Here is a 16,548-nt window from a genome sequence, read left to right as displayed (position 1 = left end):
TAAATTTTTAGAATATTAATAAATAATAAATTTCCAAAAATTTTTAAGGTAAAAAACATATTTTTGAAAAACAATTCACTAAACCTATTTATTCATAAGTTAAACCATATTCTCAATTTTTGTTGAGATTAAATATGTTAATGATAATTTAAATATTTTTAATTTTAATTAAATAATAGTTTTATTTTTTAGTTTTACTATAACATGATAAAATTTTGAAAAAATTACCTATAGTCCCTGGAACTTTTTATTCTTTCCAATGAATCCTTCTGACAAAATATTATCCTTTGTAATCCTCTCCTTTTTACAACTATTTTCAATTCATTCTCCTCTTTTGGATATGCAATACCAAAATAAAAAAAATAAAACTATAATTTGACAAAATAATTTGAACACATGCTACTTTTACAAAAAAAAAAACTTCTATACGCTCCATTTTTTAAAAACATTATGTTAACAAGTATTCATTTTTTAGTTAATTTTTTATTGTTAATTTGCCCTTTTATTTTTATTTTATTTAAAGAATTGTATACCAATATATGAATACAAGAAAACAGACCTTGGCAATAGCCGCAATAGAAATCTCCTTTTGGGCTTAAACCCTCCTCCATTTTGTTTTCTAGGGTTTTTGGAACTAATTCCCTTCCAGCCTAGCAATGGCTCTGTTTCGATCAAAAGTGATCTGGCATCTTCATCGTTCGCTGCATCATCTTGATCTTCCATCCATGTAATCAATCACCCCTCAATCTTCTCTTCATTTATATTTTTTTTCAAGAATCAGCACTGATCCATGGATTCTTCTTCAGTTCGCGAAGCTTTCAATCTTGCATGTGCGCAGCCTATGAAGGTATGTTTGATGCTCTTGTTTCAAGCTTCAATTGTGATCTCATGGGGTTTTTGATTCAAGTTTACATTTTTCCTCACAGTTGTACCGTATAACAGTTGTTCTGGCTCTGGATATTCTTTGATGAAATATTCAGTTCATGGATTTGGGTATAGGGGCATGGCTACTTGTTCTTACGGGATCAGCTTGATTATTGGGAAGCCTGGTAGGGATGAAGCAATGGTGACCTCTCTAAAGGTAATTGTTGTGCAGCTTGAAGTTTGGGTTTCACTGTTCTCTGATGTTTATATTGCTTTTAGGTTATTGAATCTGGAATAAATTTGAGCGGGACAAGGTCAATGTCGACAATGAAGGTGCCTACTGGTGCACGCCAGGTAATGAGTGCATGGTCTCTTTTGTATGACATTGTCCTCTTGGTTGCCCTAAAATGAACTAGATCAACTTTTGGATGTTGTGCATTTCAGTCAAAGTTATGAAAGTTTTTTGTTATTTTTGAAGGCACTCTTTCTAGTGCTGATATGAATGGACATATGTTTGCCTTTTCATTAGATGTTCTTATCTGTATTGGTTTCCCATTTATTTTTGGTAAATATATGGATGAGACATTTTTCTTCAGTCATCACTTCTTTTGATAAAAGAAAAAGTCATGAAATTACTACAATATGCTTGCCATATGTGTGTCATTTGGATGAAGTACTAGTTTTTTTGTTTTATAGGACGATGGCCACTCAAGGTGGGTGATGAGTATGATACTATGATTAGCCTGCACAGAAGTTGGAAGGGTGTGTATATGTTGAAATGAGTGGTTGAAGGACGATTGCTTGGGATTGCTATTCTGTTTTCCGTAGTGATGATAATGATTTATCTTATCGTATAAAAAATAGTTTCTCCTGTTCAATTCTTTTATTGTTGCAAAGTATATCCTTGCATCAGTCATTTACTGTTTTGACAGTCAAATATTGTCAAAGGGAAATGACGAAGTTCAATAAAGGGATTGATAAGACATGTTGGCAGAGAGTGCTCAAATTACCTAATTTATGTTTCTGCAAGCTATTCTGAGTAATCAATTGAAATGATGCAGATTGCTAGAATGATAGTTAAAAACAAACAACATTCTTCGAAAGAGAAATGTACATGTTGCACATTAACTGGGATTGAATTCTACTTTAGTTTTGTGCTAATAGGATCCCTAAATTTCATTTTCATTAACACAGAATCATAATCATTTTAGGCATGAACCAAGCACAATGTGGTATGGATCATTTTCACCTAATGATCCAATTATCAAAATGAGAATATTCTCCTTTTGAACTCTCACATCAGTTTGCATAACTCTCATCAATCACAGTTTATTTGAAAGGCACTGTGATTGAGCTGCGGATTGCGTTTTTATCTCCAAATTCTTGTTTCTCATGTGCTTTAATAAGCAACCTACTGGAGTCCATTGTGATCTTAGAAAATGTACTTGCTAGTAAATTTATGGCCTTTAAGAGTATTGAACAGCTGTAAATATTTGGCAGGTATATGGATTATGACTAGGTCATATTGTTCAGCTTACCTTCTTTGTATACAGTATAGGTGGGGAGATTGAACATTAAATGTCTAAGGAAACGTATATTAAAAGTAAATTGAAAACATTAGGAGTGTAAACTAGTTCTACCCATTTTGTTGGTTGTGGACTCTCATAGAGCATAATCTTGGTAGATTGAAATTTGTTTCTTTCCCCTGTTTGCCATCAAATTTCAACTTCAACTGCAGATTTTTATATTGGATGACATCCTACAGCCATCATAAGTTAAATTTTCTGACTTATGGGATATCGACATTTTCTCTTTTTTTTTGTTTTTTGTTTTTGTTTTTTCTTAATAGCTACATGACAGGCTACCGTTACTTTAGTTGATAGCAAAAAGCATTGTTATCTTTATGGTCTTATTTTAGAAGCTATGTTTTTACTTACTTCTCCTAATCAATTTGGTTATTTTCTGCTAGAGTAACTAATAGTTCCATGTTAATTAATTTGAAAATTATAGATTTGAATGTATAAGTATGGGTCTCTCATCCTATCACTTAAGGGTTTGGGTTAAATCGGACATAAATAATATGTTTGATTGCATGTAACATGGTATTAGAGTGTGGCTTGTTTGGTTTGTGATGTGGCCAGTTAAAAATAGACTAGCACATATCAAGAAGGCGTATTAGAGTAACTAATAGTCCCATGTTGGTTAATTTGGAAAATATAAATTTGAATGTATAAGCTCATCTTATTAACTTAAGATTTTGGGTTGAATCAGGCCTAGATAATATGTTAGATTTAACACTTTTTATGACTTTTGTCATTGCATATCGTTATTACTTGGCAATTAATTGTATGAAATGGTCTTTTCTTGATTTTACTTGTGCAGGTGGCCTTGAAAGTGACCATGTTGAGCCCAGGATTTGTTTATGAACCCTATGCCCCACGCGAACCAATCCCATTTTGGCGAAGGTTTGTTATTTTAATTTTAATTTTTTTTTCTTTTATTGGAGTTCGAATACTTAAAGACTGCTTCTAAAATTTGTAGCTGACCGACAAGATCTCGTTTGGTTGTGTTCATCTTCCACCTGCTATTTAAATGTTATTGCAAAAATGTTTTAAAATGTGATATGTTATATGTAATGAGCCATTGGAAAATTATCTGTATTTTTTATTGGCTTTCTTCCCGTTTTACGTGCTTTAATATTAACATTCTATTTTGACAATAAACAATCACATGGGGAGGGGGATTCTTCTTACTAATTGGAACTTCCAATTTCCTTGATTCCACTAATGTTTTGCACTCTTAGCTGGACTGTGGAGGTGGGATTCCAATTTTTTGGATGGAATAGAATATTTTTCAGAGGTCGTGTTTTAGAGTGTTGTTGGGATGAGCAGCAGGAGCATGTTTTGGAGCAATCTTGACACCTAAATATAGCCACCTTTGCTAGCAAGATTAGATTTTGAAATAAAAATTTCTGATTGTCTTGACCTCATTTGCCCCCTCAGCTGCCACTTTATATGAACCCGCTACTGCCTAAGATGTGTGTGTCGTAAAAGATGACTGAGGTTTGTTTTTCAAGGGTAAGGATTCGCTGTCCGATGCAAGACAACTGTTTTCAGATAGACAAAAGTATGGCTAAATTCAACATAAGATGTCCTGTCTAAGCGGTCTCATACCAATGTACTTGCTATTTCAGTCGTGGACTGTCCTGATTTGCTCTTCCTTCTTTCCTTTTCCTTTTTCTTGCTTATTCTTTGTTTTTCTTATTTAATCGTCCTTTTGACTAGATTAAAATGAATTGTAACCACCCTTTGTATTTTATACCCTCCTTTCCATGTACAAATCCTGTGCCTCTTGCCTAATGATACCTTCTTTGCTTCATCAGTGTTAGACTCTATATTATTATCCCCTACACATTTATTGATGAATCGCTGCAGAAACTGTTCATAATCCTTAAAAACTCTTTGAATCCTTTTAGCTTATCATAAACAACCAACAACAAACTAGTCACAATCAATACCCTTGAATGTGCCATTGTACAGGGCTATGCTTCAGGGATAGTTTGCCTGGCTATAACAGGAATGTGCAAAAATCAGTTAGGTCTGTTGCTGATTCAAGAAATGGTATAGTGCAGGCTTGGGCCTAGTCTCAGTCAAATCATCCCCGACTTATAAGATCCTAGAATGATGTAATCCTTGATTTATTTGACCTAGGTCCAAACATTTTGGGATAACTTGAACCGTCCATTAGGCATCTGTAAATAACCATGCTAGGAAAATTTGAGATGTTTTTTTCAATTTGATTGCCTCTTTGGTTGGACTTATAATCTCAAAAAGTTATCATTCATCACAGTGACCTTTGCTATTGTCTTGGATATAATTGAATTGTTTGCATTTAACTTATCAGCATGGCCATTTATTATATGACAAGGAAAAAAGGATGGGGGAGTTCTGTTTTATATTGTAAACAATAAATTTTTTTTAAAATATTAGGATTTCTGTTCCGGCTTGGTCTCATATTTTTGGCAGATGTTAAAAAATAAATTGGTTTCTAGATTATAACCATTAAAGAACATAGTTAGAAAGCTGCAAGGTGGCTGGTAGTGGATAAGTCAGAATGTTGAGCATACAGAGTGGCAAATTCCCATTGCTTATCTTTGATTTCAATCCTTGCATGTCAAATTAGATCATGCCACAACCCTATTGGTCTTAGATTCACCGCAATATTTGCATCTGAATTAGGACACTATTTGTGATAACATAAGACACCTCGCGACTCATTAATCTCCTTTATGAGCTTCCTCACCGTTTTATGTATCTAAATCTGTTATATATCATCTGAAATAACAAGATGAGGTAGACTAGACAGTCATTTTGAGAAGGCCTTTCAGTTGATATTCTGACTTTTACTGACTTTTTTGTTTTGCTGTGAAATCAGAATAAAAGAAAGGCTGCAGCTTATATAACTGTCCAGAAAACCCAATAATGGAAGACACTCTTACATTCGTAGGATAATAATGGTGGCTCTTCAATTGCTAGATGTAATGTCTTGGCATATAGCATTTCCCAAATGTATTTTATTCAGACTAGTTTCTTTTGGATTCTTGAATAGGTGATAATGCATTTGGAGAACTCATATCATATTCAATACATGTTTTGCTTATAATCAGAATATATGGCAATTAAACAGTATCAACTAATTGAGTGCTACTATAAACTAACCTTGAAATTTCTAATGTACTTAGCAGAATTTTGTATGCTGCATTTCATGTGTGTGTCATTAATCTGTACAATTATACCTTCCTTGACTTTATCAACCTGTTTATTTTTGTTTAATATCATTTAATCGATTTAATGAAATCATTCCTCAGATGGTTCACACCAAGTGGGTGGAGAAGAACCAAAGAAGATCTCATTTTGGAGGTATTGCTTTTTACATGATAATTAGCAATTTTGTTCAATTTTGCAGGTGTTTTTAATATGATTTTTTTTAAAGATCATTATGTGAACTTGTTTGAAATGCAACTCTTGGAACACTATAATTGGAAGAGGGACATTAGAAATGTGCTGCATTTTTGGTTTATTGTTGCCTGCTCTTTGACTCTGCATTTTTTTTTATAATTGTTTTATATTGAATTGTTGGTTTTTGGTGACGCACTTTGGCTTGCAAAATGTTCGTAATGGATTATTTCATTTTGATTTTTACTGTTCAAGTTGATTTTATTTTTTTATAGGGATAAGTAAAAAAAAAAAGAAGCAGCTTTCAACTGAGCTTAAGGTTATTCTTATCAGTATGTCTCGAAGAGGAATTTTATGTGCATTAGGCATCTTTGACTTTGATGGTGCATACATGTAAGCTTACTCTTTTGTGGCTGGGTGCCTTTGGTTAACATGGCCATAGTTCACTTGATTCACTAGCTGAGGCAACAACCTATCAAAAGTCTTATTGAGTACATTTCCTGGAATTTTTGGATTTACATATTAGCCAACATGAGAGAAGCATGTATTATTCTAAATTATAAAAAAAAAAAAAAGTGACTGATGATGTTATTTCTCATTGGATTTGTTGTGAATTGACCTGTAAGAGAGTTGCTTGACAATTTAAAAAATACATGGAGATTAGTGAGCCTGAGAACTTAAATGTTGTTGATTAACTTGATGATTATGACTATCTATTTAGTGTCAGCAAAGATCTATTCTTGCATGGCTATATTAGTTACTAGGGGGATTTTTTCCCTTTAATTTTTCGAATGTGAGACCGGGGCTTACGTCAGTAGAAGGAATAGTTGACATCTCTAATGCAGTTCAGAAGCTTTTCTGCCTATCTTAACTCTGAGTATCCTCCTGAAATAGTTGTGGTCTCTGAAGTTGTTTATTATGCAACTTCATTTTAATTTAAATGGTATCAGAACTATAAAAGCTTTCTTCAGTTGAAGTTTTGTTTGTCTTTTTAAAAGTTAATAAAAGGGATAACATTTGATCCTTCATCATCGTACTCTTATATGTGAGTGATCTGTATTCTTGATGCCCACATCATGTTCTAAGAATCACCATTGTGCAATATGTTCATTCCGTGCCAAGGACCTTTAATGCGATTGCTATGAATCTGTGTTCCCTGTTACAGAAAATGGTTGCTGTATGGATTTCTAATCCCTATCATTTTGTGCTGAAATTTTTTCTGGTCAGTTTAAGTTGCTAGGTTGGAGAAAAGGACCATCATATTTAAATTGGAGCATGTATATATTCAGTCACTGATATTGAGCTTCTTGAAATTGAACTTCTTTTGTTTATCTTAGTTTGATATTCTTATCTCATGATGGAATATTAGAGTTTTATAAACCAGTATTTTTATTTGATTTCAATCTGAATATATCTGAAAATAGCCTGTTGTCGTTTTTCTTACAATGTAGGACTCTGCAGTATATTGCAGTGCTTTATTTTTATTTCTGGTCTACTACTGTGCTTTTTTGACTTTCTCTTTTCAAAGTTCTTTCTTTATTAATTCCTAAAACTCATTCCATGCTTTTTTTCAATATTTTATTTTGTTTTGCTGGTGAATTCAGTGCTCCAAAAATCCTAACAGAAGGTTGCCTGGATGTTCCCAAAACTTACTGTGTTAGAATCTAGATATGAAAGTTCTCTGCTGTAAAAAGAATATATGTGCAAGTATTGCCAGCGCCTTAAAATGTGGTGTACCAATTTGAAATGATTTTCCTTTGCACCTTGTTCTTTGTTTTTATTTATTTATTTAAGTTAATCTTGTCATTTAGAGACTTAGGAGAGTTTATACCTGAGATAGTGGTTTCTAGATTTTATTGATGTGGACTCTAAATTGTATAATGGCTTTGTTTGGTTGGCGGTTGGGATAATGGGGTTAGGATTTGATTGTTTGAATTTGTTTTGGAGGAAAAGCTTTAATTCGAAGTTAACCAAACTTTGACTTAATTAAAATTATAGTAATTATATTAAAATTGAAGCTAATGGATGGATCCGTTTGTTAGCAAAAGGGGGTATCACTGACATGTTTGAAACTTTGAAAGAAAGTCACAGGCTGTGGCAATAGTAAGAGATGTCTTTTATTCTGTTCTCGAAAAGCAGAGCTCAATTTGTGGTTCCAATTGTAAGCTACCATTGGCTTTGGATAGACATCATAGAAGAGGTTTTTGTACAGGATCCCGAAACCACCAGCTTATGATGGATGCTTACTGACATTAATAAAATTTAAAGTTAATCATTAATTATGTGTAATTTAAATAATTAGATCTTGTAAAAAATATTGGTGGAGCTACCCTAACCAAACTTGGCGTGTTTGGTTGAAGGGTTGGGATAACATGGCATTAGATGTGCCAAAAGGGAACTTGGCACCTGTAAAGATATTGCTTACCTGCTTTTCTTGAATGGAAAACGGGCTAGTACCAATAGTCAAACATGCATGCTGGTTTTTTAAAATATTAACTACTTAAAATAATTATAATTATTTAAAAATTTATAGATTATCCATCATTATTGAAGATTTAAACTAGTACAGTTTGTGTTTTGGAATGAGTCTCAAATAACAATAGGATTATGTAAATGAACCTATTAATGATTTTTTACTTTTTTTTTTTTTTCGAAGAACACAATTAACAAATGCTTTCTAATTGACATTCCAAAGTTCTTTTTTCTGTTTTTCAAGCATTTTGTCTCAAAATCTGACTACAATAATAAAGAAGGAAACGAAATGAAAAAAAATGAGTACATAATTAAGATTGAAGACAAATAATAAGGTTTATGTGGCCACCCTCTTATCCTCCTGCTTACCTTTTAGTGGGTGTGGGTTAACCATTATGCCACCCGTGCCCTCCAATCCATGTGCTAATCGACCCACTTTCTCCACCATTTGCTAGTTCCACTTAGGATAATGTAGGATATTCCCAACCAAACAAGGCGCATGACTCTATATTATGTGACAGCAAATATAATGGGATAAAAAAAGGAATCAAAATATCATTGATGCTTACCATATGATGGCTTTTGAATTTGTTGTGAATTTGGTAGCATGTTCTATGTATTGTCTTCGGAGTCATCTATTGACAACTGCCTATCTTGTGTTTGTTTTTTGTTCATCTTTTGATATTTAGATGTCTGTTCATGTCTTCTGTGTAGTTATACTTTTGATGTGTGTTCCATAGTTAAAGATGCGGTGGCTTGTTTCTAGTTAGAATGATTATTATTATGTGTCAATTGCATTATTGGTTGTTTTTTTTTATCTTGTAGATGAAGAGTGCCTATGCAATTTCCAGGCTAAGAAAAGTGACTGGATATTCCAAAAAAATATTTTATGAGCATGCTGTTAAATTATACAAGGAGGTCAGTGGCTATATTTTCTAAGTTTAAAAATTTAGATGAATGCATGATCTTCAGTATTTCCCATTATGTTATCGTTGTGATTAACCTAATAGTTGCACGTCAACTTGTGATGGTTTAGTTTGATAGTGTTTGGATTGCATGTTATATGTTTGATTATATGCGCCCTACTTGGTGATCTGATAGAAGGTCTCATTTTTTGACAATTCAACATCAGTTCTCTTTGGCATCTCAAGAATCAATTATATGCACATCTCGTTTCATTTGAGCATGCGTGTAATTATAATTATGTTTATTGTGGTTTAAACAGTAGCGCAACATGATGGTATTCATTGCTTATGCTTAGTTGAATTATTTCCTTGAATATAAGCAGCCTCGTCTATTTTTTCAAGTTCTATCATTTTTGCACAGCTTCTGATTTATTTATTATTATTACTGATTATTATTTTGCAATTTTAAGAATGTTATGCTATATTTATGTGCCGTGCATGATATCTCATTGTTATTAATAATTTTCTACTGTTCTATTGCGTTGAACTGTTTCACTTGTGTCCAATTTGATTTTTAACTTGTCCTTATTATTTGAGCTTTTACCTTTGCGAAAATACATATTTAACCTTTCCTATCACAATAATGACAAAGTCTTAATCTCATTCATATTGAGTGATATATGGATTGTAGGCACTAGTTATGGTCAATCACAGAAATAATTCTCTCACCCCTGTGCAACAATCTCCCTTATGTATTCTTTCCTAGCACCACAAGCTGTCATTTTTGGTCTCCATTGCATGTTTTCACATCAACTTGAGACCAATAAGTGCTTCTTAAAAGGTCTATCACATCTCACCTTTCAATGCCGGGTATTGTATAAATCTGATGTTGCATTGCCAAACCATTGGTACATTATTAGATGTTCGTTATATATTGATGTACCACCTAACTTCCCAAACTGCTGTTTTACCTATTTTTTGTTGAAACTGTTTTTAGTCTAGTTAAGAATTTTTTATTTTTTCTTTTCTTGTATTACCACATACAAACTACTGATTCTCTCTTGGTGATGCATGATTTATAATATTTATTGTTCTCCACCGTTGGCAAACTTTGCCCTTGAAACTATAAATGCACATATTTATTTTTCTTCAGTGCGCTATATTGTGATGATTTGGTCTTACATGTCAATTCATTTTTTATTCATAATTTTGTCCTGCTCCATTATCTATCCCCTTCATAGTAGCATGCCACGCTTGACGCTGGAGTGACAAGGCCAAGAGAGCTGGGAGGTGGTTATCCCACTTTCCAGATCGAGCCGAGCTCATCGAGCGGTCAACTAGCTAGGACTGATCGATCTTGTTCGAGACGACTGCGACCATCAAACCGCTCAGACTGCCAGACGCAGAGGCCGCAGTGAGCTGGCGCCTCGCGGCGGTGACCCGCGATGCAACGCTGATGATCGGCGCCTGCTGACAGGGAGGGAGACACACTGAGGACACTGGAGCATGGATTGATCAGCGACCCGGCACATGAGCGTCGTTCGCTTGCTTGATCCTGAGGGTCCGCGATCTCGCTTTGAACGGAATGATCGACCGCGCTCGTCTCGTATCCTGGATGAGATTCCGAGCTTTTTACAGCTCCTCTCCATTCTCCATTTCATTCATTCCTGTCTCACCTCCTCATCCCCATTTTATTCTTAGGGAAGAAGAGACAAGAGGGAGCTCCACTTAGGAGGTTTAGGAGGAGGAAGACTGTATTTTGGCCTCGGTTACTGGCCTCACATCATCAGAGTTTATCTTTCTCTCTTATCTCTGTGTCCATTCCGCATGTGCATGTCCCTTTGGGCGGTAGGTCTGCACCGAGACGGTCGACTTGCGGGACGACGACGCCCGCGAGGGCATCAGCAGCCGTCCCGCCGACAAGCCCCGCGGTCAATCGGTATCGAGCCTATCGACAAGAGTTAGATGGAAGCAGATTGCGCCGAGATGGAGGCGCATGGATGCTGACGCCGGATGGGACGCTTGGAGGAAGGCCTCGAGCGGTTGGAGAAGTCAATTTTTCACCTCATTGACGAGGTGAGGGCTAGGAATGTGCCCATCCCAGCCCCGATTCCTGAGTCTTCATACTGTGTAGTGGAAGTATCCTGGACCCAAGTATCCGGTACGCCACTAGACTGTCCATTCCCTTGGGACCTCGCCAAACTCTGCGACCGGTCCCGCTCGAGCTCCCGTCTGAGCTCCATGCGGTATTGGTTCGCCCTCATGTACCGCCGCGGCCTAGGTCTAGCCATCCCACTTGACTCTGGCACCGCCAAGGCGTGGGTAGATGGGAAGTCTGAAGACTCAGGAATCGGGGCTGGGATGGGCACATTCCTAGCCCTCACCTCGTCAATGAGGTGAAAGATTGACTCCTCCAACCGCTCGAGGCCTTCCTCCAAGCGTCCCACCCGGCTTTCCATCGCATCCATGCGCCTCTCCATCTCGCGCAATCTTGCTTCCATCCTAACTTTTGTGTAGTAGCTCTGATTCCAGTTGACACGGGGCTTGTCGGCGTGGCAACCTTCAATGCTCCTCCGTGCGGCACTTGTGCGCTCCCACAAGTCAGCCTACTTCGTTGGTGTAAAAACCTACACCTGCCCAAGGAACATACACAAACGGAATGGACACAAAGATAAGAGAGAAAAGATACTCTCTATTGATGTAAGGAAGCTAATACAACCGAGGCCAAGATACAAGTCTTCCCCTCTCCTCCTCACTTCTCCTAATTGAGAGCTCACTTCTTCTCTTCTTCTCCTAAGAATGAGAAATGGGGAATGAGAGAGTGAAGATTGAATGAATGAAATGGAGAATGGGAGGGAGCTTATATAGCCAAAGCCTTGGAATCTCATCCAAGGATAATGAGACGAACGCCGTTCGAGACGTTCCCGTTCCAAGAGTTAGATGCCGAACCGAATTCCTCTCCAAGGACAAGCAAATGAACAACACTCCTATTTGCCGGGTCCCGACATCAATCCATGCTCCCCATTAGCTATAGTGTGTCTCCCTCATGTCAACAGCGCCCGATAATCACTGTTCATCCGCCCGGGATGTCTCGGTACCATAACCGGCCTACCGAGAGACTGTCTCCGCCCGTACGCGTCTGCTCGTACGAGAATACGAAGGCTTGATGTTTTAGCTTCAGTTGAGCGGGTCGCTACTCCGCTCTTGGACAAGATGATCCGATCATGTCCTAGTATATTTGACCGCTCAGAGTGAAATCTGAAAATCGGTCTAAGGGAGTGGGATAACCACACTCCTGGCTTCTCTTGGCCTTGTCACTCCCGCACCAAGGGCGTGACGCCAAAAAGCCCTATAACACCTTCCATATTGGGTGTGCTAGAAATTTGATGTACATTGCAAATCACTGGTACATTAGCAGATCATATATATGTCTATATTTGTATGCATTCGTAGATCATCTTGAACTACTGCTTGACTTGTCTTTAGTTGAAACTGTTTCAAGTTGATCTTTTGTTCTTTATCTTGCCTTTTCTTATATTACCACATAAGGAACAAAGCATTCTCTCTTGTTGATGCATATATATATTTTTTATCATGTATCACTTTCCACCTTCGACACGTTTTGTCCTCTTAAATTATTAGTGTACATGGTCTTTCCTTTCAGTGCATTATATGATGATAGTTTCTTACCTGTCAAAACTAAATTTGATGCATGCTTTTGTCTGACTCAATTTCCACCTTCAGATAAACACCTTGATGGCAGACAGGGATACATCATCATTGAGGAAATTGGTTACAGAGAAGATGTATTCTGTATGATCTCATTATCTCTTGTAATAAGGTCTTCCCTTGTAATTGTTCTAGAGGAACCTGCAGCATGCTCTTATAACCATATTTTTTACTATGTTGGTGCTCAATTTGCTTCCATTTTTTTTTTTTTCTAGGAATTCTATTTTATCTGCTTTTCATTTTTCAAAATATGTTCAGGGCTGATGTTTGGTTATCTCAGTTTTTATAATTAGTGTGCATTTCTTCATGTCTTAGTGCACTGTAATTTAATATCTAATCACTAGTCATATATGTGGGCTATGGTTTTGCTTTGACATTATGCGGACTTCAATTTCCACCCACTGTTTTCCTCTCTACCACAATTCCTTATATTCTTGTTAAACAGCAGGACCCTGTTTAAGAAACTAGGGAAAAATTGTATACCCTAATTAATCCATCTTCATCACTTGACCCTTGCCTCTATTGCTTGATTAATTTAACACTGGCAATGACAAGCATTGGTCAGGCCATGATTCGTATCAGTTGTGTGACATGTGTCATTCTGTTTTTTTTTTTAAATGCATTTGATAATATCTAATTGGCTTGGATTAACATTGATTTAGCAATAGATGCTTTTTCATTAAAATGACGTTCTATGTTGGGAAATAACATCATTTAAAAATCTCTTGAAACCATGAAGTTGCGTGGTCAGAGGTGGAGTAAGTTTTTGTTCTTCTAACATTTTGAATAGAGAAGTATCTTGATTAGAATAATCTATGCACTTAAATATTATTATCAGTATATATTGTGAAATTTTTCTACGCATCTGTTCCCATGGAAGTCTAATATACCTTGTCTAGAAGCTAGCAATTTCCCTTCCAACTATCTGCATGAGTTATCAGAGAGCAAATGTAAGAATTTTTTTTCTTCCTTTTCTCCTGAAATCATCTTTCTCACAGTAATCTGATATGTTCCGGCATTAACTTTAACACATTGTTGTTTTCTTTTTTACTGAAGACACTGAAAAATGAAATAAAGCGAAGGGAATCCATGTGGAGTAGTGTTCATTGGGAATTGATTGAGCCCATAGTCAGCATTCGGACCTTGCGGGCACGAATGGTATTAATTGATGAGTTTATTTACAGAATAATTTATAATTTGTTATGTCATGGGCACTATAGTAATTGTCCGTGGAAATGAGACGACCTTACTAGGAATTTTCTTACTTACCATGTGCATTGGTTTTGGTGTTGGAAATTCTTGTTTCTTAATTATCCTTGTAACTTGTTTTGGTTTTTACTTGCAGATTGCACTGGATAAAAATGACCTTGATAAATCTTTTGTCCAGCTCACTATAGAATTCACCTCGAAACAGGCTAGCACCTCTTCCTTGGTCACTTGTGTTACTTGTCCTGCTAAAATTCAGTTCCTTCTTTAACTTTCCTATTGCTGTTGTGAATTGCATATTTCTGAGTTTGGCTAGCGTGACCTCACTTTCAATTTTCATTTTAGCTGTTTTTATATGTTTACACTCAATGCTAACAAACACGTAGTGTGATTTGAAAAGGGTGTGAGTTGAATTGTGATCACAGGGTATTAGGGTTAGCTATTTGCTACTTCAAAACTTAGCTTTCCCACATTTTTTGTGGAGTGGAACACATCTAATGTGATGCCATGATGCATATTTTATGTAGTTGGTGTTATTTAATCTCCATTATTTATCACTGTAATTCTTGTCTATAATAGAAAAAGGAGCATCTTCAAAATAAAGAACCATTGTTTGTCATTGTTTCTTTTTGTTTTGAGTTAGTGGAGCTTGCATAGCTTGCATATATTGGAGTAACTAACAGTCCCACTTTGGTTAATCTAGAAAATATAGATTTTAATGTATAAACCTCAAGTTTTTGATTGAATCAAGTCCTGATAATATGTTTGTATCTAACATGATACCAAAGCTTGGTTTGTTTGTGATGTGGCTATTTAAAACAGATTATCACATGTCAAGGGTGTGTATTAGAGTGACTAATAATCCCACATTATCCCATTTCACCATTCAACAAATGTGTACCAGCTGTCACTATTCAATAGAACAATCTCTTTTCTGATCAGATCTGAGAGGAATTTGTGAACATATTAAGTTTGCTTGTAAGTTCTGACTGGGAAGCTACAAACATTTTAGCCAGCAATTTTTCACTGAAGTCTGAAGCAACATGTTATGATCATCAGTTATTTTAATCCTGTTTGATAGCTTCCTCTATAGTATTAGTAAATGTGCATTTGAATATGTTTCCAATCAGACACTCTTATAGTTCAAGTTGCATATAGATAATTTCTGTTTCTGGTTATAGTTCAAGTTACTGCTGCCATTTCTGTTTTATGCGACTTTACTTTTAAATAGTATAGTTGCTCTTGGGAATCTGAGTGTAAGATAGATATCAAACTTCTTCTTAAGCATGGGTAATCTAGGTGGACCGTTGGTTGGTTAACAGAATTATTCTAAATATTTGATAGATAAATAACATATGGAAGGAAGCCGTATAAAGTCTAAATCGTCCATGATTGTTTCCATAACTTGTCCTATGGTTTTTACCTTATTGCTATTCAAATGAATGAACTTTCCGTCCTGCTAAATTTTAGGTGCTGCAGCTCTTGCTAATGTTTGCTGTTTAAATTTGTGGTACTTGTCTTTTTCCATGCTGTTTTCCCCCTTTTAAATGTTATTACCATAAATCCAAATCTTTGTTTGCAACTGTAGAGGTTTGAAGCATATGATTCTAAAGGTGGTGTCATCTCTGGAGACAAGACAAAAGAGGTATGCCACTACTTTGATTATTGTTAAAGTAGGCCAAAATGCAACAGTTTGTGATAATGGTTCAGTGATCTTCAAGTTACAAGGTTCGGCAAAACTGATTCATTTTTTTCCCCAACCAAAATGAAAAAGCCACCTTATCGAAGATTTTAAGCTCATTTATACTAAACAATGGATTTCAGTAATACTTACCAATTGTTTGAAGACCTTTCAATATTGTTGAATGACATATTTTGGAAGATAAACCCTTCATTGCCTAATTGGATTTATGTTGTTTTCCTTCTCATCAGCGCAAACTATTTATTTTGAGCAAGGATGCATATCTTCCTGTCTTTGATTGTTATCTCCTCAATTTTCAGGTACTTGTACGTGATATCTGGGTATTTGAAAGATCACTCTTTCATCCTGGAGCAGAGTGGCGTCTTTGCTCACGGATAACACTATAGTTTTGTTCATTGAATCACTTTGTCCGAACTGCTGAGGCCTTCATCAGAAACAATGAAAAAAATCAGTAAATCGCTCTTTCACGTACTCGATTTTCTTTTGGTGCTATAATTCATGAAAAAAATAACTGTGAAAGAAGGATTTTTTTTTTTTTGCGTACTGTCAATTTTGAGAAGACAAATGCTATATAATTTAGCAGAGTTGAATAATAGCCGGCTTTGGCTTAGTTTTTTATCCGTATTTAGAGCCACAGCCTGAAGCCGTCAAAGTGTTGAACTCTCAACTGGGTACCTTGCCTGCTGATTTTTTCTTGACGCTCTGAACCAGTCAC

The 16,548-nt window shown here is 35.9% G+C and overlaps 1 protein-coding gene across 2 annotated transcripts; it reads left to right on the top strand.

Moving 5' to 3' along the window:
* Nucleotides 1-565: 565 nt before the first annotated feature.
* Nucleotides 566-16,451, top strand: LOC120265463 (probable 39S ribosomal protein L45, mitochondrial). 2 transcript variants are annotated; one of them, XM_039273386.1, is made up of 12 exons: nt 566-727; nt 807-847; nt 927-1,081; nt 1,144-1,218; nt 3,247-3,329; nt 5,732-5,783; nt 9,117-9,209; nt 12,941-13,009; nt 13,982-14,083; nt 14,271-14,339; nt 15,720-15,776; nt 16,133-16,451. In XM_039273386.1, exons 1-12 carry the CDS (start codon nt 657-659, stop codon nt 16,217-16,219), a joined length of 954 nt encoding a protein of 317 aa, XP_039129320.1. In that variant the 5' UTR covers nt 566-656; the 3' UTR covers nt 16,220-16,451. The 2 variants fall into 2 exon arrangements, with proteins under 2 accessions (XP_039129320.1, XP_039129321.1); XM_039273387.1 differs by having other exon boundaries at nt 687-727; nt 943-1,081.
* Nucleotides 16,452-16,548: the final 97 nt, after the last annotated feature.

Source organism: Dioscorea cayenensis, chromosome 7, assembly GCF_009730915.1.
Source record: "Dioscorea cayenensis subsp. rotundata cultivar TDr96_F1 chromosome 7, TDr96_F1_v2_PseudoChromosome.rev07_lg8_w22 25.fasta, whole genome shotgun sequence".
NCBI classification, from domain to species: Eukaryota; Viridiplantae; Streptophyta; class Magnoliopsida; order Dioscoreales; family Dioscoreaceae; genus Dioscorea; species Dioscorea cayenensis.
The sequence above is the reverse complement of the archived record's forward strand: the minus strand, read 5'-3'. Positions and strand labels throughout refer to the sequence as shown.